This window comes from Hyla sarda, chromosome 1 (assembly GCF_029499605.1).
Source record: "Hyla sarda isolate aHylSar1 chromosome 1, aHylSar1.hap1, whole genome shotgun sequence".
Classification (NCBI taxonomy): domain Eukaryota; kingdom Metazoa; phylum Chordata; class Amphibia; order Anura; family Hylidae; genus Hyla; species Hyla sarda.
In genome coordinates, this window is record NC_079189.1 from 517,272,792 (window position 1) to 517,298,702 (window position 25,911).

General features: G+C 46.8%; 1 protein-coding gene across 1 annotated transcript; it reads left to right on the forward strand.

The window, feature by feature from the left end:
• Positions 1–3,937: 3,937 nt before the first annotated feature.
• CETN3 (centrin 3) lies at positions 3,938–24,314 on the forward strand. Its single transcript, XM_056538411.1, has 5 exons — positions 3,938–4,095; positions 13,603–13,738; positions 14,582–14,696; positions 18,930–19,121; positions 24,068–24,314. The coding sequence occupies exons 1-5, from the start codon at positions 4,079–4,081 to the stop codon at positions 24,109–24,111; spliced, it is 504 nt and encodes a 167-aa protein (XP_056394386.1). The 5' UTR covers positions 3,938–4,078; the 3' UTR covers positions 24,112–24,314.
• Positions 24,315–25,911: the final 1,597 nt, after the last annotated feature.

The window sequence follows — 25,911 nt, forward strand, 5'->3', positions numbered from 1 at the left end:
GGCTGTTACTGAATAAAAAAAGACCATACACAGACCAAAATCCACAACATACAGTGGTTATCCCCACATCACCGTATAAGGCTAAGCTTCTACTTGTTTTTTTTGGGGGGGAAAAACACCAAGAAAAATGCCAATTCTGTCGCATGGTGTTTTTTCGTCCCAAAAAACACTGCGGCCAGGCGTTAGCTGTAAATCAATGAGAAATCGCAAAATTCTTTTTCCACTTGGCGTTTTTCAGTTTGGCGTTTTTTTAATCCTTTTGGCGTTTTTTCACTCTTTTTTTTTTTAGCTCCTTGGCGGTTTTGCAAAGTCGCAGCATCTTGAGCCAATGGCGTTTTTCCCCCCAGAAATTTTGGCATTTTCCTCCCATAGAAGTCTAAGGGAGTGAAAAAACGCCAAGAAAAACGACATGTAGGTTTTAACTTTGGTGTTTTTGCATGCAGTTTTTATTCTTTTTTTGGACTTTAGCGATCCAAAAAAAGGGATGGCAATTCCTTTTTTAATAAAATTTCGCAGGGTACCATTTAAATATAAAAATAAAAAAGATACAGTAGTGAAGGAAAAAATTGTATCTAACGAAATGTATCTTTTTTATTACAAAATTTTTATAAATTTTTAAACAGGGATCAATTTATGTGAGCGGGAAGGGCACTAGAAATGTAGCCGACAATAATAAAAATGTAGTGTGTGTGTGTTTTTCACTTTTTTTTCTATATTTAAAAAAAAAAAAAAAATGTAGGTAGTACTACTACTCCCAGCATGGAACACACTGTTCCATGATGGGAGTAGTAGTATCTGTACTTCTGACACCCGCTGTGATGCTCCTGTATAATGTATGAATGCGGCGGCCGCTCTCCTATGGTCCCCTGCACTGACGTATATATACACCTATTCATATTTCCCACAGAAAGTTGTGATTGGCTGGAACCATCTGGCCAATCACAGCTCTGCGGGAAATATGAATAGGTGTATATATACGTCAGTGTAGGGGACCATAGAAGAGCGGCTGGCCGTGTCTGTACATTAAACAGGAGGATCGCAACGGGTGTCAGGAGTGACATCTGCTGTGATCTTTCCTTAACTGCAGGTACTACTACTCCCAACATGGAGCACACTCTACTCAATGCTGGGAGCTGTAGTACCTGCTTTAATAGACAGATCCCAACAGGTGTCAGAAGTTACACTCGCTGCGATCTTTCAAATTTATTTTTTTTTTACTTTTTATTTTAATTTTTAAGTGATCTGTCTATTAATGCAGGTACTACAGCTCCCAGCATGGAGCAGAGTGTGCTCCATGTTGGGAGATGCGATCGTCCAATCTATTGCAGAGATATGGAGCGGCTCTATACAGCGCTCGCATCTCTGCACTCCGGCCAGTGATGTGAATAGAACATCACTCATTCATATTTCCCACTGAGAGCTGTGTTTGGCTGCAACCATTAGGCCAATCACCACTCTGGGAGGCAAATATGAATGAGTGATGTTCTATTCACATCACTGGCCGGAGTGCAGAGATGCGAGCGCTGTTTTGAGCCGCTCTGCATCTCTGCTATATTACGGACGATCGCATCGGGTGATATGTCTATTAGTACAGGTAGTACTACTCCCAACATAGAACAGTCTGCTCCATGCTAGGAGTAGTAGTACTATCTAAAAAATAGAGAAAAAACATACGCACTTTATTAAAAATGTATTTAAATTTTGTTATAAAAAATATAAATTTTGTTAACCTCTTATGGAATGACCCATTTTTTACCTCAATGACCAGGCTCTTTTTTTTAAATTTGACATGTTTCTCTTTAAATAGTAATAACTTTAGAACTCTTTTTCTGAGCGGAGCGATTCTGACATATTGTACTTTATATAACTGGTGCATTTTTGTTGACACATAAAAAAAAATTTGTGAAAAACTTAAAAATATTGTGAAAAACTGGAAAATTTCTGGCTTTTTTATGGTGTACACTGTGCGGTAAAAGTGATGTTATATTTATTCTGTGGGTCAGTACGATTATGGCGATACCCATTTTGTATGGCTTTCTATGTTCTTTTTTTCTTTTCTGAGCAAAATTCTTTTTCTGCCATTAATTTTCCAACAGCCGTAACTTTTTTATTTTTCGTCCTACGCCATTGAGTAAGGGCTTATTTTTTGCGGGATGAGCTGTACTTTTTATTGGTTTCATTTGTCTGCTACTTGCTACCTTTAGATCTTTTTCATTCCGCTATTTGTACCAAAATTGGCGAATTTTGCGCTTTAAAAAAAAAAATTTTTAAGGCGTTCACCCTGCGGGATACTTTACATTATAGTTTTATAGTACATGTTATTACGGACGTGGCAATACCTATTATGTATATGAATTGTGTTTTTGATCTTTTTTGGTGATAATACAGGGCTTTTATTGGGAAAGGAGCATTTAAAAAAAAAATTCACTTCATACTTATATTGAAGAACTTTTTATTTTATAAACTTTTCACAGGTTATATTATGCTGCAATACATTTGTCCTGCAGAACTGTATGATCTGATGAGCTGCACACACTACAGCCTGTGTAGAGAGGAGGTCATAATCGGACCTCCTGCTGCCATAGCAACCAACAGCAACCCGCGATCATATTGCGGCGCCGCCATTGGAGAACAGGTGGAGAGCGCTCCCCCTGTCAACACCATAGATGCCGTGATCAGGATTGATCACGGCATCTATGGGGTTAATGCTGCCGGGACCGGCGTGTTCGCGGCTCCGGCAGCTGCGGCGGGACTCTGGCTGTGATTAACAGCAGGGTCCCGTCACCGATTTCCTGTGCTGCCCGCGGCAGTGCAGGAGATCGCTATGACGTATGCATACGTCCAATTGCGCGCACGTGGCGGATGATTGGACGAATGCATACGTCCTATAGCGGGAAGGGGTTAAATAAAAAAAAAAATTTCCATCACTACTGCATCCTTTGTTTTGTATTGGTACCCAACAAATTTTGGCTAAGTTTCCACTTGTTTTTTTTCTGGCAGTTTTTGAGCCAAAGTCAGAAGTGGATCCATATGGAAGGAGAAGTGTAAGTTCTTCCTTTATATGTCCTATTCCTTTTGAATACATTTCTGGCTATGTGGAAACTTAATCAAAATTTGTTGGGTACCAAAAAAGAAAAAAAAAAACGCCAAAAGGGCCAAAAATGCAATTTCCACTCAAATGCAAAAAATAAAACGCCAGAAAGTACGCAAGAAAAAAAGCCAAACACAGGAAAATGCTGTGGCGTTTTTTCTTGCGTTTTTGTGGACCACAAAAAAAAAAAAGTAGAAACTTAGCCTGAGGGTAAATTCACACGTGCGTATTTTGCTGCATATTTTCTGCAACTGATTTTGCTTTCCCATTAGCTGCAGAAATTCATGCAGCAAAATACGCATGTGTGAACATACCCTTAAAGGCCCGTATGGCTGTAAGGCTGCTGGTGACACAATGGGGCCCTGGTTCTATATTTATTTATAGGGGTGACATTAACCTCTGTGACATCTTGTCAATGATCATGTGAGGAAGCAGCATAACTGTAAATATAGCGCCACTGTGCATTCTGCTGCTTTACATGTGCGCACAGTTAGGAGTATAGATTATTTTATTATTCATATCAGTTATTATACTGTTTATAGAGAAGACGCCAGAAGTCCATGACCCCTATACACACAGCAGAACACTGACAGCAAATTCTTCACTTCCCGCTCTCAGCAGAGTATAAGCGCCACTGGGATGGAGCTGCAGCGCCACACTGGAGACACAAGGGGGCGGAGTAACACTTAAAGGGTGACGCGGCAGTTGGTTACAAAAGTACATTAGGCACCGCCCTTAAATCTCCAGTAATTGCTATTTCTCCATCTCAGGAGGTACGTTAGGATACGTACTGTTTTCGGCCAATCAAGATGTTGTTTTTAGATTGACACGTGTGGCAACCAATCACAACGCACCACCACTGGCAAGCTGTTCTGGTTTCTAAGGGGAAGGGAAGACGTGTTAACCAGTCACATATTAGAAACTTTGTTTACTGGGCGGGCCTAGGCCTTGCTGTCTGCTGGTGTCTGGGCCGGAGAGAGTGAAGACATGAGCCTGGCTGTAAGGTAAGACTGGCCGGCAGGTGCCGAGTGTGCCCGGCAGGTGAGTGCTGCGTGTGCCCAGAGTGCAGGCTGTGAGGCTGGAGGTGATCCAGGTAGATCTTCAATATTGTCTCCTGCAATTTGGATAGGGGAGCATGTGTTGTCCAGGTCCCCATACCGACTTCTGGTCATCACCCCTAGGAGCAGTCCCCTGCTGCTCATCACCCCTAGGAGCAGTCCCCTGCCGCTCACCACCCCTAGGAGCAGTCCCCTGCTGCTCATCACCCCTAGGAGCAGTCCCCTGCTGCTCATCACCCCTAGGAGCAGTCCCTGGTCATCACCCCTAGGAGCAGTCCCCTGCTGCTCATCACCCCTAGGAGCAGTCCCCTGCTGCTCATCACCCCTAGGAGCAGTCCCCCGCCGTTCATCACCCCTAGGAGCAGTCCCCTGCTGCTCATCACCCCTAGGAGCAGTCCCCTGCCGCTCATCACCCCTAGGAGCAGTCCCCTGCTGCTCATCACCCCTAGGAGCAGTCCCCTGCCGCTCATCACCCCTAGGAGCAGTCCCCTGCCGCTCATCACCCCTAGGAGCAGTCCCCTGCCGCTCATCACCCCTAGGAGCAGTCCCTGCTCATCACCCCTAGGAGCAGTCCCCTGCTGCTCATCACCCCTAGGAGCAGTCCCCAGCTGCTCATCACCCCTAGGAGCAGTCCCTGCTCATCACCCCTAGGAGCAGTCCCCTGCTGCTCATCACCCCTAGGAGCAGTCCCCTGCTGCTCATCACCCCTAGGAGCAGCCCCCTGCTGCTCATCACCCCTAGGAGCAGTCCCCTGCTGTTCATCACCCCTAGGAGCAGTCCCCTGCTGTTCATCACCCCTAGGAGCAGTCCCCTGCTGTTCATCACCCCTAGGAGCAGTCCCCTGCTGTTCATCACCCCTAGGAGCAGTCCCCTGCTGCTCATCACCCCTAGGAGCAGTCCCCTGCTGCTCATCACCCCTAGGAGCAGTCCCCTGCTGCTCATCACCCCTAGGAGCAGTCCCCTGCTGCTCATCACCCCTAGGAGCAGTCCCCTGCTGCTCATCACCCCTAGGAGCAGTCCCCTGCTGCTCATCACCCCTAGGAGCAGTCCCCTGCTGGTCATCACCCCTAGGAGCAGTCCCCTGCTGGTCATCACCCCTAGGAGCAGTCCCCTGCTGGTCATCACCCCTAGGAGCAGTCCCCTGCTGGTCATCACCCCTAGGAGCAGTCCCCTGCTGGTCATCACCCCTAGGAGCAGTCCCTTGCTGGTCATCACCCTAGGAGCAGTCCCCTGCTGGTCATCACCCCTAGGAGCAGTCCCCTGCCGCTCATCACCCCTAGGAGCAGTCCCCTGCCGCTCATCACCCCTAGGAGCAGTCCCCTGCCGCTCATCACCCCTAGGAGCAGTCCCCTGCCGCTCATCACCCCTAGGAGCAGTCCCCTGCCGCTCATCACCCCTAGGAGCAGTCCCCTGCCGCTCATCACCCCTAGGAGCAGTCCCCAGCTGCTCATCACCCCTAGGAGCAGTCCCCTGCTGCTCATCACCCCTAGGAGCAGTCCCTGCTCATCACCCCTAGGAGCAGTCCCCTGCTGCTCATCACCCCTAGGAGCAGTCCCCTGCTGCTCATCACCCCTAGGAGCAGTCCCCTGCTGCTCATCACCCCTAGGAGCAGCCCCCTGCTGCTCATCACCCCTAGGAGCAGTCCCCTGCTGTTCATCACCCCTAGGAGCAGTCCCCTGCTGTTCATCACCCCTAGGAGCAGTCCCCTGCTGTTCATCACCCCTAGGAGCAGTCCCCTGCTGTTCATCACCCCTAGGAGCAGTCCCCTGCTGCTCATCACCCCTAGGAGCAGTCCCCTGCTGCTCATCACCCCTAGGAGCAGTCCCCTGCTGCTCATCACCCCTAGGAGCAGTCCCCTGCTGCTCATCACCCCTAGGAGCAGTCCCCTGCTGGTCATCACCCCTAGGAGCAGTCCCCTGCTGGTCATCACCCCTAGGAGCAGTCCCCTGCTGGTCATCACCCCTAGGAGCAGTCCCCTGCTGGTCATCACCCCTAGGAGCAGTCCCCTGCTGGTCATCACCCCTAGGAGCAGTCCCCTGCTGGTCATCACCCCTAGGAGCAGTCCCCTGCTGGTCATCACCCCTAGGAGCAGTCCCCTGCTGGTCATCACCCCTAGGAGCAGTCCCCTGCTGGTCATCACCCCTAGGAGCAGTCCCCTGCTGGTCATCACCCCTAGGAGCAGTCCCCTGCTGCTCATCACCCCTAGGAGCAGTCCCCAGCTGCTCATCACCCCTAGGAGCAGTCCCCTGCTGCTCATCACCCCTAGGAGCAGTCCCTGGTCATCACCCCTAGGAGCAGTCCCCTGCTGCTCATCACCCCTAGGAGCAGTCCCCTGCTGCTCATCACCCCTAGGAGCAGTCCCCTGCTGCTCATCACCACTAGGAGCAGTCCCCTGCTGCTCATCACCCCTAGGAGCAGTCCCTGCTCATCACCCCTAGGAGCAGTCCCCTGCTGCTCATCACCCCTAGGAGCAGCCCCCTGCTGCTCATCACCCCTAGGAGCAGTCCCCTGCTGTTCATCACCCCTAGTAGCAGTCCCCTGCTGTTCATCACCCCTAGGAGCAGTCCCCTGCTGTTCATCACCCCTAGGAGCAGTCCCCTGCTGCTCATCACCCCTAGGAGCAGTCCCCTGCTGCTCATCACCCCTAGGAGCAGTCCCCTGCTGGTCATCACCCCTAGGAGCAGTCCCCTGCTGGTCATCACCCCTAGGAGCAGTCCCCTGCTGGTCATCACCCCTAGGAGCAGTCCCCTGCTGGTCATCACCCCTAGGAGCAGTCCCCTGCTGGTCATCACCCCTAGGAGCAGTCCCCTGCTGCTCATCACCCCTAGGAGCAGTCCCCTGCTGCTCATCACCCCTAGGAGCAGTCCCCAGCTGCTCATCACCCCTAGGAGCAGTCCCCAGCTGCTCATCACCCCTAGGAGCAGTCCCCAGCTGCTCATCACCCCTAGGAGCAGTCCCTGCTCATCACCCCTAGGAGCAGTCCCCTGCTGCTCATCACCCCTAGGAGCAGCCCCCTGCTGCTCATCACCCCTAGGAGCAGTCCCCTGCTGTTCATCACCCCTAGGAGCAGTCCCCTGCTGGTCATCACCCCTAGGAGCAGTCCCCTGCTGCTCATCACCCCTAGGAGCAGTCCCCTGCTGCTCATCACCCCTAGGAGCAGTCCCCTGCTGCTCATCACCCCTAGGAGCAGTCCCCTGCTGCTCATCACCCCTAGGAGCAGTCCCCTGCTGCTCATCACCCCTAGGAGCAGTCCCCTGCTGCTCATCACCCCTAGGAGCAGTCCCCTGCTGCTCATCACCCCTAGGAGCAGTCCCCTGCTGCTCATCACCCCTAGGAGCAGTCCCCTGCTGGTCATCACCCCTAGGAGCAGTCCCCTGCTGGTCATCACCCCTAGGAGCAGTCCCCTGCTGGTCATCACCCCTAGGAGCAGTCCCCTGCTGGTCATCACCCCTAGGAGCAGTCCCCAGCTGCTCATCACCCCTAGGAGCAGTCCCCTGCTGCTCATCACCCCTAGGAGCAGTCCCCAGCTGCTCATCACCCCTAGGAGCAGTCCCCAGCTGCTCATCACCCCTAGGAGCAGTCCCCAGCTGCTCATCACCCCTAGGAGCAGTCCCCAGCTGCTCATCACCCCTAGGAGCAGTCCCCAGCTGCTCATCACCCCTAGGAGCAGTCCCCAGCTGCTCATCACCCCTAGGAGCAGTCCCCAGCTGCTCATCACCCCTAGGAGCAGTCCCCAGCTGCTCATCACCCCTAGGAGCAGTCCCCAGCTGCTCATCACCCCTAGGAGCAGTCCCCAGCTGCTCATCACCCCTAGGAGCAGTGCCCAGCTGCTCATCACCCCCAGGAGCAGTGCCCAGCTGCTCATCACCCCTAGGAGCAGTGCCCAGCTGCTCATCACCCCTAGGAGCAGTCCCCAGCTGCTCATCACCCCTAGGAGCAGTCCCCTGGTCATCAGCTATAGGAGCAGTATTCTGGCCATCGCCTATAGGAGCAGTCCCCTGGCCATCGCCTATAGGAGCAGTCCCCTGGCCATCGCCTATAGGAGCAGTCCCCTGGCCATCGCCTATAGGAGCAGTCCCCTGGCCATCGCCTATAGGAGCAGTCCCCTGGCCATCGCCTATAGGAGCAGTCCCCTGGCCATCGCCTATAGGAGCAGTCCCCTGGCCATCGCCTATAGGAGCAGTCCCCTGGCCATCGCCTATAGGAGCAGTCCCCTGGCCCTCGCCTATAGGAGCAGTCCCCTGGCCCTCGCCTATAGGAGCAGTCCCCTGGCCCTCGCCTATAGGAGCAGTCCCCTGGCCCTCGCCTATAGGAGCAGTCCCCTGGCCCTCGCCTATAGGAGCAGTCCCCTGGCCCTCGCCTATAGGAGCAGTCCCCTGGCCCTCGCCTATAGGAGCAGTCCCCTGGCCCTCGCCTATAGGAGCAGTCCCCTGGCCCTCGCCTATAGGAGCAGTCCCCTGGCCCTCGCCTATAGGAGCAGTCCCCTGGCCATCGCCTATAGGAGCAGTCCCCTGGCCATCGCCTATAGGAGCAGTCCCCTGGCCATCGCCTATAGGAGCAGTCCCCTGGCCATCGCCTATAGGAGCAGTCCCCTGGCCATCGCCTATAGGAGCAGTCCCCTGGCCATCGCCTATAGGAGCAGTCCCCTGGCCATCGCCTATAGGAGCAGTCCCCTGGCCATCGCCTATAGGAGCAGTCCCCTGGCCATCGCCTATAGGAGCAGTCCCCTGGCCATCGCCTATAGGAGCAGTCCCCTGGCCATCGCCTATAGGAGCAGTCCCCTGGCCATCGCCTATAGGAGCAGTCCCCTGGCCATCGCCTATAGGAGCAGTCCCCTGGCCATCGCCTATAGGAGCAGTCCCCTGGCCATCGCCTATAGGAGCAGTCCCCTGGCCATCGCCTATAGGAGCAGTCCCCTGGCCATCGCCTATAGGAGCAGTCCCCTGGCCATCGCCTATAGGAGCAGTCCCCTGGCCATCGCCTATAGGAGCAGTCCCCTGGCCATCGCCTATAGGAGCAGTCCCCTGGCCATCGCCTATAGGAGCAGTCCCCTGGCCATCGCCTATAGGAGCAGTCCCCTGGCCATCGCCTATAGGAGCAGTCCCCTGGCCATCGCCTATAGGAGCAGTCCCCTGGCCATCGCCTATAGGAGCAGTCCCCTGGCCATCGCCTATAGGAGCAGTCCCCTGGCCATCGCCTATAGGAGCAGTCCCCTGGCCATCGCCTATAGGAGCAGTCCCCTGGCCATCGCCTATAGGAGCAGTCCCCTGGCCATCGCCTATAGGAGCAGTCCCCTGGCCATCGCCTATAGGAGCAGTCCCCTGGCCATCGCCTATAGGAGCAGTCCCCTGGCCATCGCCTATAGGAGCAGTCCCCTGGCCATCGCCTATAGGAGCAGTCCCCTGGCCATCGCCTATAGGAGCAGTCCCCTGGCCATCGCCTATAGGAGCAGTCCCCTGGCCATCGCCTATAGGAGCAGTCCCCTGGCCATCGCCTATAGGAGCAGTCCCCTGGCCATCGCCTATAGGAGCAGTCCCCTGGCCATCGCCTATAGGAGCAGTCCCCTGGCCATCGCCTATAGGAGCAGTCTTCTGGACATCACCTATAGGAGCAGTCCCCTGATCATCACCTATAGGAGCAGTCCCCTGATCATCACCTATAGGAGCTGTTTACTGGTCACCACCTATAGGAGCAGTCCCCTGGTCATCACCTATGCTGCGTGTGCCCAGAGTGCAGGCTGTGAGGCTGGAGGTGATCCAGGTATATGTGCTGCTGACATAGATCTTCAATATTGTCTCCTGCAATTTGGATAGGGGAGCAGGTGGAGTCCTGGTCCCCATACTGACTTCTGGTCATCACCCCTAGGAGCAGTCCCCTGCTGGTCATCACCCCTAGGAGCAGTCCCCTGCTGGTCATCACCCCTAGGAGCAGTCCCCTGCTGGTCATCACCCCTAGGAGCAGTCCCCTGCTGGTCATCACCCCTAGGAGCAGTCCCCTGCTGGTCATCACCCCTAGGAGCAGTCCCCAGCTGGTCATCACCTATAGGGGCAGTCCCTGGTCATTACCTATAGGAGCAGTCCCCTGCTGGTCATTACCTATAGGAGCAGTCCCCTGCTGGTCATTACCTATAGGAGCAGTCCCCTGCTGGTCATTACCTATAGGAGCAGTCCCCTGCTGGTCATTACCTATAGGAGCAGTCCCCTGCTGGTCATTACCTATAGGAGCAGTCCCCTGCTGGTCATTACCTATAGGAGCAGTCCCCTGCTGGTCATTACCTATAGGAGCAGTCCCCTGCTGGTCATTACCTATTGGAGCAGTCCCCTGCTGGTCATTACCTATAGGAGCAGTCCCCTGCTGGTCATTACCTATAGGAGCAGTCCCCTGCTGGTCATTACCTATAGGAGCAGTCCCCTGCTGGTCATTACCTATAGGAGCAGTCCCCTGCTGGTCATTACCTATAGGAGCAGTCCCCTGCTGGTCATTACCTATAGGAGCAGTCCCCTGCTGGTCATTACCTATAGGAGCAGTCCCCTGCTGGTCATCACTCATAGGAGCAGTCTTCTGGTTATCACCTATAGGAGCAGTCCCCTGGTCATCACCTATAGGAGCAGTCCCCTGGTCATCACCTATAGGAGCAGTCCCCTGGTCATCACCTATAGGAGCAGTCCCCTGGTCATCACCCCTAGGAGCAGTCCCCTGCTGGTCATCACCTATAGGAGCAGTTCGCTGCTGGTCATCGCCTATAGGAGCAGTCCCCTGGTCATCGCCTATAGGAGCAGTCCCCTGGTCATCGCCTATAGGAGCAGTCCCCTGGTCATCGCCTATAGGAGCAGTCCCCTGGTCATCGCCTATAGGAGCAGTCCCCTGGGCATCGCCTATAGGAGCAGTCCCCTGGGCATTGCCTATAGGAGCAGTCCCTGGTCATCACCCCTTAGATGCAGTCTAAAACCTAAAAAAAAAAAAGAAATAAAAAAAACACCTAGTGACAAAAAAGCTATGGATCCTAAAAAATACTCATATAGAGGGGATTTATCAAAACCTGTGTAGAGGAAGAGTGGTGCAGTTGCCCATAGCAACCAATCAGATCGCTTCTTTCATATTTAAAGAGGCCCGAGAAAAGTGCACTTTACATCTCTCTTTTGGCCTTCAGCTAACATCTGGTCGCAGTGTTGTTTTGCAAAAATAAATGTATGTGATGTATGTGTGTGTGTATATATATTGTCAGAAAATGCTGCAGCCAGATGTTAGCTGGAAGTCAATAGGAAATATGAAACGCCAGACCCACAGGGCTTTTATTTTTTTCACTCTTCATTCGTTTTTTGTAATCTGAATTGTTTACTGCAGGATTCTGTGCCAATGGAGACAGCTGCATTTGGACTGTGCCACACATGGAGTTCCTGCTCTAAATAAATTATATACACTGGGGGACATGTATCATTATTTGTGTATGGTAGAAGCATTTTACCCCTTTTCCCGAATTCTAAATTATGTGCAGAAGCGCTAAATTTATCAATCAAGCGCAATGAGCTTCATAAATTGCGGGTAAATATAGTCATCTCTTCAATCCACTCTTTGGAAAATAGAATTGATGATTTAGAGCATCTTGCTGCGTTAAGTCCAAGATGGCTTATATTTGCGCAAAAAAAACAGCTCATGCGGCAAAATTTTTGGTGTAAAGGAAAAGTACGCAGTTAATAAATCCATGTGTACTATAGATGTCACTCCAAGGTACCCTGATTCGGCCACATCTGGAGGACATGCTCTACCAAAACGTGCGCAAAAAAAGGGCTTGCGCAAAATTTTGCGCTAAAAAATACACACAAAACAGGGGTAAAATCTTTGATACATGTCCCCCATTGAGTATGTACAGTGGTCCCTCAACATACGATGGTAATTCGTTCCAAACGACCCATCGTTTGTCGAATCCATCGTATGTTGAGGGATTCGTGCAATAGTAAAAGTGCATTTATACTCACCTGTCCCCGCCGCTCCGGACCGGGTCCTCACCGCTCCCGATGGTCTCCCAGGGTCTCCCGATGCTGTCCCGCTGCTCCGGTGTCTTCTTCGCGATCCTCCGGTGTCTTACGCATCTTCTGCAGGGTCCGGGCCTCGCTTTCCGGTGACGTTATTACGCTACGGCGCGGCATGCGTAGTGACGTAATAACGACGCCGGAAAGCAAGGCCTGGACCCTGGAGAAGATGCGCAAGACACCGGAGGATCGCGATGTTGACCCGGAGCAGCGGGGATAGGTAAGTGAACCTGCTGGGGCACATTACACTGCTATCCGACAGCAGCTTAAGCATTTTGCGCTGTCGGATAGCAGTTAATGCGATGGCCCCGACATATAAAAGCATCGTATGTCGATGCTGACATCGACATGCGATGGCCTCTGAGAGGCCATCGTATGTCGATTTTATCATATGTTGGGGCCATCGTAGGTCAGGGGGTTACTGTATGTATGTATGTATATATATATATATATATATATATATATATATATATATATATATATATATATACACACACACTCAATGTGTATGTTCCAGCATCACGTCCAAACACCTTAAGATATTAACATGAAACTTGTTACTTATATGTCAACAACAAACATAGGATAGGTGATTTAACCCTTACTCACCCCCATTTGCCAGGGGCGGGGTTTTTATTTAAAGTCCCATACAAGTCTATGGGAAATGCATGTTATTGCATAACTTCCAAATGGCTGAAGATATTTCGATAATACTTGGTCTCATGTCCACTAAAAATATAGGATAGTTAATTTAACCCTTAACTACCCCCATATGTGAAGGATGAGGTTTTTGTTTCAAGTCCCATGCGAGTATATAGGACTTCCAGTACATTACTCCACAAGCTCCGCTCTGTATCTCCTGGTGAATGCCTTAGTCTGGCTGGCAAGCCACACCCTCCCCGCATTGCATTCCATGCCCCATCTTGCAATGACACGCCCACCTTTTAAGCCACACCCCTTTTATTTTCAGCTAACAATTTTTACCACAACTCAGCCCCACCTGAGGACGGGATATGAGGATTAGATAGGAGTACGAGATATGAGGACAGGATATGAGGTCGGAAAATGAGGAGGGGATTTGGGGTCGGGATATGGGGTCAGGATTTAGGGATGGGATATGAGGACAAAAGCTTCCTCCTTTGTTGCTTTTCCTCCCCCACAAGGATAAGGTAGGAAAAACCGGGCAGCGCCGGGTACTCAGCTAGTAGTTAGTTAAAAAGAGATATATATATATCAGGGGTCTCCTACTACTATGGAGACAAGCCCAGCGTCATCCCCTCTCCACCCTATGTCAGTGTCATAAAGCCAATGTTCAGCTCTCTTCTTGGTTGTTCTTCACTCCTTTTGGTAAACCTGCCCTTGGAGCTGCTGTTCATTCTGTGCATTTCATTGGTGAACAATGTGTTCCTGTCTTTTCTACTAGAACGGATTTAGCAGTCGACAAAATGAAAAAGAAGAAAAAAAGGGAACTGACCGAGGAACAGAAGCAAGAGATTAAAGATGCCTTTGATTTGTTTGATACCGACAAAGACAAAGCGATAGACTATCATGAGTTAAAGGTAAAGATTCCCCCTTCACTGACTGACATCCCTATAACTAAGCAGACTGTCCTAAAATATTCAGGTTTTCTCACTGTAGAGAAATGGCTGATTGTGAGGGGTTCCCAGAAGTTGGACCCCCTGCCACGGTTGGACCCATGTTATCAGCCACTTATTCTCTAGGCTGTGGATTTGGGTATAAGTGTCTATGGTGGCAAAACCCCTTTAACCCCTTAAGGATGCGGAATGTACATGTACGCCGTGTGCCCTCTCCCCTTCTATGAAGTGAGCTCAGGAACTGAGCACGCATCATAGTGGGATGGTCCCGGTGCCTTATAGCCGGACCTGTGTCTAATACTGGGCATCAAAGTTGATTGTGGCGTCTGAAATGGAGAAAAAAAAATTAAAAGATCCCCGCTGCTCAGCAAAGCTGATTGGGACCACCGTGGTGAAATGCTGTGCCGCAGGTGATCAGATCAGCCATTACAGACACCGCACTGCCGCGGATGCCGTTATCTGTATTGATCAAGGCATCTGTGAGGTTAATTGCTGACATAAGCGTGATCGCTGATTTCAGCCATTATTACCGTCGGGTCCTGGCGTGCATGATGCGAGCATTGCTCAGGTCATGTACAAGACGTGAATGTACTGTACATCTTGGTGCATGAAGTACCAGCGCATCAGGACGTACGTTTATGTCCATTGTCGTTAAGGGGTTAAAGTGCACCAATAAAAAATTCATGCGTGCTTATGGGGTTAAAAGTCTATAGTAAATTGATCATATTTAGATAATATTTTCCTTTTATAAGATGTCTGAGCTGATCCTGATGAGGTCTTGGTTTACCTTTACTTATTTGTTGGCAGGTGGCCATGCGAGCTTTAGGGTTCGATGTTAAGAAGGCCGATGTTTTAAAAATCCTGAAAGATTATGACAGTGAAGCCACAGGGAAGATTAGTTTTGATGACTTTAATGAAGTTGGTAAGTGCTCTTTTCTCAATACATGTTTACAGGGTACAAGAGTCCCATCTTTATACTTTAGATCCTGAGAGTCTTCTTTTCAAGGTTGCTGAATTGTTGCACTTGGGTTGTTAAAAACTTTGGCCCACATTTATGATTGTAGGTGTAAGTGAAGCATTTTTTTTACACCTTTTTTTTGTGTGCTGATAATGTGTGGGATCACTAAATTTATTAAATGTTCACCGAGCATTTGATAAATTTTGTGCAGGTCACATTTTCTAAAATTTCTCTCTTCACATACACTAAAAAGCTACACCATGTCTGGGATGATGTAGTTTTAGAGACTTTTCAGTGGCTTTGCTCTTTTTTACAAAAGGCGCAGTTCATAAATCCCTTCTATATCGTGTGTATTGCTAAAATCAGTGGATCGCAACTCAAAATCAGGAGAAATGTGTAAACAAAAAGGCGCAAAAAAGGCGCAAATAAACCCTGCTTGCGCCTCTTGAAGACACAAAAAACTGCCTAAAGACCATGATAAATGTCGGCCTTTGTGTTTTTGTTTGGGAAGAAAGGCCAGAAACCTGTAAACCTGTAAAAAAAACAAAAAAAAAAATTTATTTTAAAATTTCCTTAAGAATTCTTTTACATCTCGCTGATGTCATCCCTCTGTTCTGTATGATGACTATACAAATAAGATGGTTGCAGCACTCCTGGTCAAAAAATGGAGGCTCTTAGATCACTTTTTGATCAAAACGTGTCCCCTATCCACCACGCGGAGGTGGCCTCATTTCGGATGGGACCCTAACACTCATTTCACTCACCTCTGCTGGGCATATGGCCTCTGACTGGGTGACATGCTGGATCCACTATCAATTTAAAAACCTCCTGTGAAACAGGGAGGGTTATATGGCTACAGAGGGTGCCACTCCCCCTAAATTGCACAGCAATATTTAAACTGTGAGTAATATTTTTCTAAATATAACCACACTTGTCTGAATTACATGCTATAAGCTTCTAGCCATATCCTCTTGATTTGCATAAATAGGACTAAACATGAAGTGTCTGCCATAGGGGTCTTATTTTATGCATAAAACATCATCACTAAGTATATTTGAAGGTGTGCCCAATAAAGGGAAGACAGTCAGCATTGCTCTTTGAATTAGTGTTGGAATGTACATGGGGCCGTTGTTCTTTTCTCTTCAGGAAACCGCCACCTAGCAACAGCTAATAGATATAGGCGACTAGCCTCCAAGCCACACCCACTCAGCGTTTCTCTGGCGGTATTGATAAATTTTCCCTAATGAACTGAGGTATCTGTATTGAAGGACCTGCAATTGTCTGCAGGAATAAATAATGGCTGATGATCCTACATTGTATATTTAACAAAATTGTTTGTGGATCAACAATACGTTAGCCTACATTACTAAGCTCTGTTATCACCTTTCCTTTCCAGCTTTTTAAGTACTGGAGGTGTTATTTTGACTGCGCTCTTACCTGATAACTGTGCCTAATTATTTTATTGTCCTGGTTGACTTATCAATACCCTCTTTATCGTGGTATAAATCAGGGAAAGGACTGTATAAACATTTGTGCAGGTTGAACCTTGCATTCGTATTATATGCAAATGTTTACATTTTCCTCTATTCGGACAACAAATTCTGTATTGACAGGACTAGGTTTTGTGATGTCTTACACTAGGACATCACTAAGGCTGGGTTCACACCACGTTTTTGCAATACAGTTCCCGTATCAGGTTTTTGGATGAAAAACGGATTCCTCAAAACCTGACTACGGCTGCATTCACTCCTCGTTTTTTTTACATACAGATGCCGGATCCGGCTGCGGGAGGGGCAAAAACGGGCGCTCCCGTACCCCAGCCGGTTAAGCCTGTGACTCCATTTACTTTAATGAGCCGACCGGAGTCAAACGGTGACTTCGGTCGGCTCAGTTTTGACCCGTATGCGGTTTACTGACCAGACCTAAAACCGTAGTATATTAGGGTTTTAGGTCTGGTCCAAAACCGGATACCGGTCAAAACTGAGCCGACCGAAGTCACCATTTGACTCTGGTCGGCTCATTAAAGTAAATGGAGTCACGGGCTGATCCAGCTGGGGTACGGGAGCGCCCGGTTTGCCCCTCCCGGCACCCGTGTGTAAAAACCGAGGTGTGAATGCAGCCTAAACTGTATCAAAACGTGTGTACAAATTTTAACCAGTTTACGGTTGAAAACGGTATACGGTTTGAGAAAATTATGTCCGGTTGCATCAGTTTTTAAGGAAAAAATGTTTACATTTTTAACTTTTCACTCCATTGTGAATAAAGTTTCACTTGTTTGATTGAAATTCCAAGCAAGAACTTTCAATGTCAAAAAATGTATGATACAAACCAGATGGAACCGTACGCACATACGGTTCTGTACAGTTCCCATTGACTCCCATGTTAAAATAAACCGTATACGGTTTCCATATGGTTTTTCACCTGGACCAAAAACCGTGGTAGGCTACAGTTTTGGGTACGGGAAAAAAAAACTAACAAAACGCAAAAAGTACACAACCGGGTTGATCGGTTTTAAATGGAGAGTCAATTCATACGGTTTTCAATATGGTTCTGTATGGTTTTTACATTGAAAATGTATATGGGAACTGTATTGCAAAAACGTGCTGTGAACTCAGCCTAAGAGAATATTGCGCAAGTTCTCTTGTATGAGGTCTACTATTTTATTCTGGTAGACTAGACATTTGAGAGTGCCTGATCACATGTTTACATTACTTGATGTCGCAGTCCAATCTGACTGATATTGCGGTAATGTGGTCAAAAATCAAATGCACTATAGGAGAAGATGCAGAAACAGATCAGGCACTGCCTTTTATTTGCTTTCCCCAATAGTAGCTCAGTTACACAGGGGCTAACTGCAAAAAGCTGTCTGCACGTCGGTGTAATTATAAGTATATATGTATTAACTGTTCATAAGAAAATATGAATTCACACTCACCCGGATATTCATCAGCAGTTCATGGAATCTTTATTCCTAGATCAGTGTAGTAAAACAAATGAAACAATGCTCCATAGCGGGGAGCGAGAGCCGCGCTCCCTGCTATGGAACATTGTTTCACCTGTTTCATTTGTTTTACTACACTGATCTAGGAATAAAGATTCCATGAACTGCTGATGAATAGTTTCTGGTGCCAGAAAGTTAAACAGATTTGTAAATTACTTCTATTAAAAAAAAAAATCTTAATCCTTCCTGTACTTATTAGCTGCTGAATACTACAGCGGAAATTATTTTCTTTTTGAAACACAGAGCTCTCTGCTGACATCACGAGCACAGTGCTCTCTGCTGACATCTCTGTACATTTTAGGAACTGTCCAGAACAGCATATGTTTGCTATGGGGATTTCCTTTTACTTTGGACAGTTCCTAAAATGGACAGAGATGTCAGCAGAGAGCACTGTGCTCATGATGTCAGCAGACAGCTCTGTTTCAAACGGAAAATAATTTCCACTGTAGTATTCAGCAGCTAATAAGTACAGGAAAGTAAAGTAATTTACAAATCTGTTTAACTTTCTGGCACCAGTTGATTAAAAAAATAAACATTTTCACCGGAGTACCCCTTTAAAAATCAAATATAGATGCATTTTCATAAGGCCTCTTTCACACTACAGGTATCATCCTTCTTTTTTACTGCTGTTATTTTACAATAATGGATGGAAAAAAAAATGGATGCAATAACTGGTAATAACTAATGATAACTGATGACCATCATCCATTATTTTTAATGTTTTTTTTTTCTTAAAAAACCTGATGTTGTTCATCCGTTATTACCAGTTACATCCATTTATTTTTTATCAGGTTTTTAACCCTTTTTTTTTTTTTTTTTTGTAAAGCTGTACTGGGCATGCTCAGTACAACAAATGGATGTTAAAACTGATAACGGATGTTGTGTTTTTTTTTTTTTTTTGAACATCCAGTTCCAATAGACTTCAATGTTAAATTATAACGTCCGTTTCTTCACCATTTTTTTTTTTTTTTGCCGGACCAAAAATAACGGACATTAGTGAAAAAAAAAAAAGCATTGCCTGATGCAAAAGGATGTTCAAAATATCCCATTGACATGAATGGGATTTTTTGACAGCCGTTTTCAGGACTTTTTGCCGGGAGTAATAACGGAGGTTTTTTTTTTTTTTACAGAATGATACCTGTAGTGTGAAAGGGGCCTAAGGAGGTTTTGATTTGACACAACTTATTCTGTTTTAGTGACAGACTTGATATTGGAGCGCGATCCCCAAGAAGAGATGCTAAAAGCCTTTAAACTGTTTGATGATGATGATTCAGGAAAAATAAGCTTGAGAAATCTCCGTCGGGTTGCTAGAGAACTTGGTGAGAACATGACAGATGAAGAGCTCCGTGCAATGATTGAAGAGTTTGACACAGATGGTGATGGAGAAAGTAAGTTCCTGTCAAGTTCAGTGTCTAAAAATGTTACCAGATCTTTAAAAAGAGCACATTGCTTTCAACGTAATCCTATAAAATGTCAGCATGGCCTTAGGGTGGTGGTAAGATGAGACACTGCCAGGAATCGGGGTTGCTTATTGCCACAGCATTTGTAACAGGATTAAATACGAAAACACAACCTGTCAAATAATTCTACATGTAATGTGGTTCCCTAAAATCAATCTATGGCAGGACTTGGGTTGTTTTAGATGGCCCGAGCTGGATCTCTGTGATCAGTGGTCATGTACAGAGCCTTCACAAAGTTCAATTAGTTGAGCTGCCCTATCTGGTGTTGTGGTAAAATGGGACCGGTAACATCAGATCATCTGTTCAACCAAGTTCCATGTGACAGCGCAGACGCAAGCACACGCGCCAATCCCCATTCTGTTTGGTAAAACTGACATTACTTGCATGTAGAAGCAAGTGATGGCAGAGCCGTTCTTCTTGTCTTGATTCTCCTGAAAGTGCTGCTCCTGCCCTCCAGTGCTAAATGCACTCGGGGGGGGGGGGGGGGGGGGGGGGGGATGTGTATCAAGTGTCCAGGATAAGGATTAGGGATCACTGTACTTAACCCCTTAAGGACGCAGGACGTAAATGTACGTCCTGGTGCGGTGGTACTTAACGCACCAGGACGTACATTTACGTCCTAAGCATAACCGCGGGCATCGGAGCGATGCCCGTGTCATGCGCGGCTGATCCCGGCTGCTGATCGCAGCCAGGGACCCGCCGGCAATGGCCGACGCCCGCGATCTCGCGGGCGTCCGCCATTAACCCCTCAGGTGCCGGGATCAATACAGATCCCGGCATCTGCGGCAGTGCGCGATTTGAATGAATGATCGGATCGCCCGCAGCGCTGCTGCGGGGATCCGATCATTCATAACGCCGCACGGAGGTCCCCTCACCTTCCTCCGCCCGGCTCCCGGCGTCTCCTGCTCTGGTCTGTGATCGAGCAGACCAGAGCAGAAGATGACCGAAAACACTGATCTGTTCTATGTCCTATACATGGAACAGATCAGTATTAGCAATCATGGTATTGCTATGAATAGTCCCCTATGGGGACTATTCAAGTGTAAAAATAAATGTAAAAGTAAAAATCCCCTCCCCCAATAAAAAAGTAAAACGTCCGTTTTTTCCTATTTTACCCCCAAAAAGCGTAAAAAAAGCTTCTGAAGTTGAGTTGTTGTTTTCTGTCTAACTGCTCTCTGATGACTCACGTCCTGGGAGCTGTGCAGTTCCTATGGGGATATTCTCCCATCATGCACAGCTCCCGGGACGTGACATCATCATTAAGCAGTTAGACAGAAAACTTCAACAGCTAATAACTATTGGAAGGATTAAGATTTTTTAATAGAAGTCATTTACAAATCTGTTTAACTTTCCGGAGCCAGTTGATATATATAAAAAAAGATTTTGCCTGGAATACCCCTTTAACGCCAACCACACACCCAAGCCACTTACTTTAAAGTGTAACCTCCACCCAATCCTATACACTGTTGCTCTGAAGTGCATTGAAGTCTCTCAGTTTACAACAACACTGGCAATGGGGTTACACAGGCAGATGCCGACAACCCATTATTTTTCAGCACATTAAAATGGCACGATTAGATAACGAACAAACACTTTATAGTTCGCTGACTGACTGCTAGCCTTGTGTGGAAATCGCTGCTTGCTGATTTTCCTCACATTGGCTTCTTTCATATCATTTTAAACCATAAAGAACTCAAGAGTATAATCGGTTGAGAAAAATAAAGTAGCAAATCAAACGTAACTTCTATAAGTTATTTAAAGGAAAATGGTCATCTATTCACTCACGCTAAATCCAATACACTGGGTTATAGTGCGGGTGAACAGGAGACTGATGAGTGGTTAATGGGTTAAATACATACCTGCACTCTGGAGATCTGTCCCTCCGAAGATCTTCCATCTTCAATGAATTGCGTGCTGGAGGCGGGCCCGCCAGCTCAATTTGAATATTTTATTGTCGTGGGTAACGCGAGCGCTCATATGACCTGGGGAAATAAATATTTATATTGAGCGGGCCCGCCTCCAGCACGCAATTCACTGAAGATGGAAGATCTTCGGAGGGACAGATCTCCAGAGTACAGGTACGTATTTAACCCATTAACCCCTCATCGGTCTCCTGCTCACCCACACTATAACCCAGTGTATTGCATTTAGTGTGGGTGAACAGATGACCATTTTCCTTTTAAAAAGTCATCAACAAAATTTCAACATTTGGTAGGGGTGATAATTCGGTAAGTCAAAAACTGTAAAAAAAATAAATAAATAAAAAAAATGTGTGTGTATTCATTCTGTTACCTTTATAGATGTGAACTAGAGATGAGCGAACTTACAGTAAATTCGATTTGTCACGAACTTCTCGGCTCGTTAGTTGATGCCTTTTCCTGCATAAATTAGTTCAGCTTTCCGGTGCTCCGGTGGGCTGGAAAAGGTGGATACAGTCCTAGGAGACTCTTTCCTAGGAATGTATCCACCTTTTCCAGCCCACCGGAGCACCTGAAGGCTGAACTAATTTACGCAGGAAAAGTCATCAACTGCCGGGCCGAGAAGTTCGTGACAAATCGAATTTACTGTAAGTTTGCTCATCTCTAATGAGAACATAAGGGTCAAAGTTTGTTTGCAGGAAAAGAGCCAACTTTGCGTCAGACTTTAGGCCCATGTCTTTACTTAACATGGATATAAAGATATATGCGAAGATCCTGGCCAACAGATTAGTCCCAATTAGAGCCCTGTGTGGGACTGTTTCTTAATCCCACTCCGCTGGATTTTTGTTACCATTACCTCCTGTAAGGTGTGTTTCACCCCCATCTGCACCTGCAGCATGTGTGTCCACTTCAGCTCCTGCAAACATTTTGTCCCATCTTTTAGAGATCACTCCCCCTTGTGCTATTTTATCAGCCCCCACTGGTATTGCAGAGGCTTGCGGGACCTGCTGTATGTTCTGTGACTGCCCACTCCTGCAATCAGAGCACAGTGAGATGGAAGGAATTGAAGTCTTAGATTATCAGCAAAGAATAAACCTTTTTGCAGATGGTGTCTCACATTGGTTCCTGTCCCTATTAGGAACCAATGTTAATGATGCAATCCCAATCTCTCTAGTGTTGCTAAATATTTTGACAATACAAAAATAGATAACATGAAAAATTTTAATAATTGTGGGAGCACAAAGGAAATATATAAATGGAAATATTAAGACTGGTAGATATTTAGTCTTCAATAAAAAGTTTTAAATTAAAACGAAAGGGGTTGTCTGGCAGAAAAATATATATATTTGGGTCAGAGTGGCTTAAATAGAAAAAATAGTGTACACTTAGGGGGAGATTTATCAAAACCTGTGCGGAGAAAATGTTGTTCAGTTGCCCATAACAACCAATCAGATCTCTTCTTTCATTTTTCACAGGCATTTTCAAAAATGAAAGAAGCGATCTGGTTGCTATGGGCAACTGGGCAACTTTTCCTTTTGGACAGGTTTTGATAAATCTCCCCCTTAGGCTATGTTTAAACGGCAGAATTTCTGCATGAATGTATTGCCAATACACTTCAATGAAATTCCTGCAGCAGAAATTCTGCTATGTGAATGAGACAGCGGAATCCCATTGAAGTGTATTGGCTATAAATTAATGTAGAATTCCATGCAGAAATTCTGCCATGTGAACATAGCCTTACCGCCTGATCCTCCTCCACAGCTCCTTCGGTGATGCCGGGTTCTGCTGCTCACTGCTTCCTGGTAATATCTTGACCTGCGGCCAGTGATTGGTTTATTGGGCAGATGTGATCTTGTCCTCTCTTCAGTCTCATCCTGAGTGTAGAAATATACTTCCCACTTTCCCGGGGGTATCCAAATCACCAAATCATCCCCCCCCCCCCCCCCCCCTTCCTCTGATTACGTTATATCTTATTGCTATGACCAATATAAATGTATGACCATATTTTAATTTTGTGTGTTACTTAAAGGGGTACTCCGGCGGAAAACCATTTATTTTTTAAATCAACTGATGCCGGAAAGTTTAACAGATTTATAAATTGCTTCTATTAAAAATTCTTACTCCTTCCAGTACTTTTTACTGGTTGTATACTACAGAGGAAATGCTTTTCTTTTAGGATTTCTTTTCTGTCACGACCACAGTGCTCTTTGCTGACACATCTGTCCATTTTAGGAACTGTCCAGAGCAGCATATGTTTGCTAAGAGGATTTTCTCCTGCTCTGGACAGTTCTTGACATGGACAGAGGTGTCAGCAGAGAGCACCGTGGTCGTGACAGAAAAGAAATCCAAAAAGAAAAGAATTTCCTCTGTAGTATACAGCCACTAATAAGTACTGGAAGCATTAAGATTTTTTTTAATAGAAGTCATTTACAAATCTGCTTAACTTTCTGGCATCAGTTGATTTAAAAAAAAAAAAAGGTTTCCACCGGAGTACCCCTTTAAGTCATAATTTTCTTGACATATCTGATATGTATTTGGTCCCTACCTACCTTTTTTATTTTCCTGTATACCTTTTTTTATTATTATTATTTTTTTTTTTTAAATAAATAAAAAAGATTCAGTAAGTCTCATTTCATTGAAACACAATTTTGTCCTTTCCTGAGAAAACATGTTTTCTACAATAAACAATAAAGGTTTCTCTTCTGTCCAAATAAGATGGGTAAGTAAGTATTTTGATCAGTATTTTTTAGCCAAAATCATTTTTGGCCACAAATACTGACCATAATACTATATGTGAACCTCGCGTAATATACCACACAGTAGAAGGGCAGCTGTAGGTAGGTAACTGGTGGACCAGTAAGGCACTTACTGAGAGTTGTTTTTTTATTTTATTTTTTTCATAAATTTTGTAATGCACACTTATGTATTATATTTTATTTTTTATTTTTTTTCCAGTAAATCTGCAAGAATTTATTTCCATAATGACCGAAGATGAATAACCAGGAGAAAAGATCTAGAATTCAGCTAATTGTAGGACCGATGGTGATGACTTTACCTAAGGACCAACATCCATGCTAAGAGTCAGTGTTTGTAGCATATTATATAATGTAGAATTACTCATTTTTGAGTGTAACTTGGTTTGCTTTTGTAAGATATTTTTTATGCAGCTGTGAATTAAATCAAATAGAACTTTGTAAATCTGTATCTGTGTCTTCACTTCACAACTACAAATTCTTGATTACAAAGGTAAATATGATGGTTTCCCAACTTCTCTCCATCATCCGTCAGTGTCAGAATATTCATCTGATAACTCCCTGACAGTGTTTCCCAACCAGGGTGCCTCCAGGTGTTGCAAAACTACAACTCCCAGCATGCCTGGACAGCGTTTGGCTGTCCAGGCATGCTGGGAGTTGTAGTTTTGCAACATCTGGAGGCACCCTGGTTGGGAAACACTGCTCTATGTGGTCTATCAGACACTTATGCCTTATCCTGTGAAATCATTATAATAAATACAGTTATTTTCACACAAAGCACTGTAGACACTTGTACAACCTGTTTATTATGTCAATCACATCTCGATGGGTTTGTTTATGATGGGATCCTACAAACACCTTTAACAGAGATGACAAAATTCTCCTTCTCTATTATACTCGCTTTACCATCATTTAAGATGTTCTACATCACATATTTCTACATAGGTTGATTTAGGGGGTTAGGCATATAGGGGAAAGGTCTATAGGGATGCAGGGGTAATGTTATTTATTATACATGGTGGTCTACAATGTTAATGGGTTAATATATTCTCTACCTTCTAGGGGGGTGTTAGGGGTTAATACATTTAGGGGGAGACTTATAAAAACCTGTGTAGATGGGGTGGTGCAGTTGCCCACAGCAACCAATCAGATTGCTTCCTTCATTTTTAAAGAGACCTGTGAAAAATGAAAGAAGCAATCTTGGTTGCCATGGGCAACTGCACCACTCTTCATCTACACAGGTTTTGACAAGTCTCTCCCTTAGAGTTAAAGGGGTACTCCGCCCCTAGCATCTTATCCCCTATCCAAAGGACCCCCGGAATCTCTGCTGCGCCCCCCCCCCCCACTATCATTACTGCACAGAGCACACTCGCTCTGTGTGTAATGACCGGCGATACAGGGGCCGGAGCATCATTACGTCACGGCTCTGCCCCCTCGTGATGTCACAGCCCACCCCCTCAATACAAGTCTATGGGAGGGGGCATGGCGGACATCACGCCCCCACCCATAGACTTGCATTAAGGGGGCGGAACGTGACGTCACGAGGGGGCAGAGCCGTGACGTAATGATGCTCTGGTCCCTGTATCGCCGGTCATTAAGCACAGAGCGAGTGTGCTGTGCGCAGTAATGATAGCGGGGTGCCACAGCGGAGATCCCGGGGGTCCCCAGTAGTGGGACCCCGGCGATCTGACATCTTATCCCCTATCCTTTTGGATAGGGGATAAGATGTCTAGGGGCGGGGTACCCCTTTAAGCAGGTGAAGTTGTAGTCCACAGAAGTTGTAGTTACACAACCATCTTGTTAAACTATCACATTCTGTCTTTCTGGACTTGCCACTAGAGGGAGCTCATTGCACTTTTGCACTTTACAACAGCATAAAATATTTCAGTATGCAATGTACTCCCCCCTAGTGAGGCAAATTTATTAATACGGTCTTAAATGCAGACAGCATAGAACAAGACTAGATACACAGAGTAACTCCGATTTTAGTCTGGTGGCAGGATACCTGTTAATATATCCCTGCAGCTTTGTACCCCAAGACTTGCC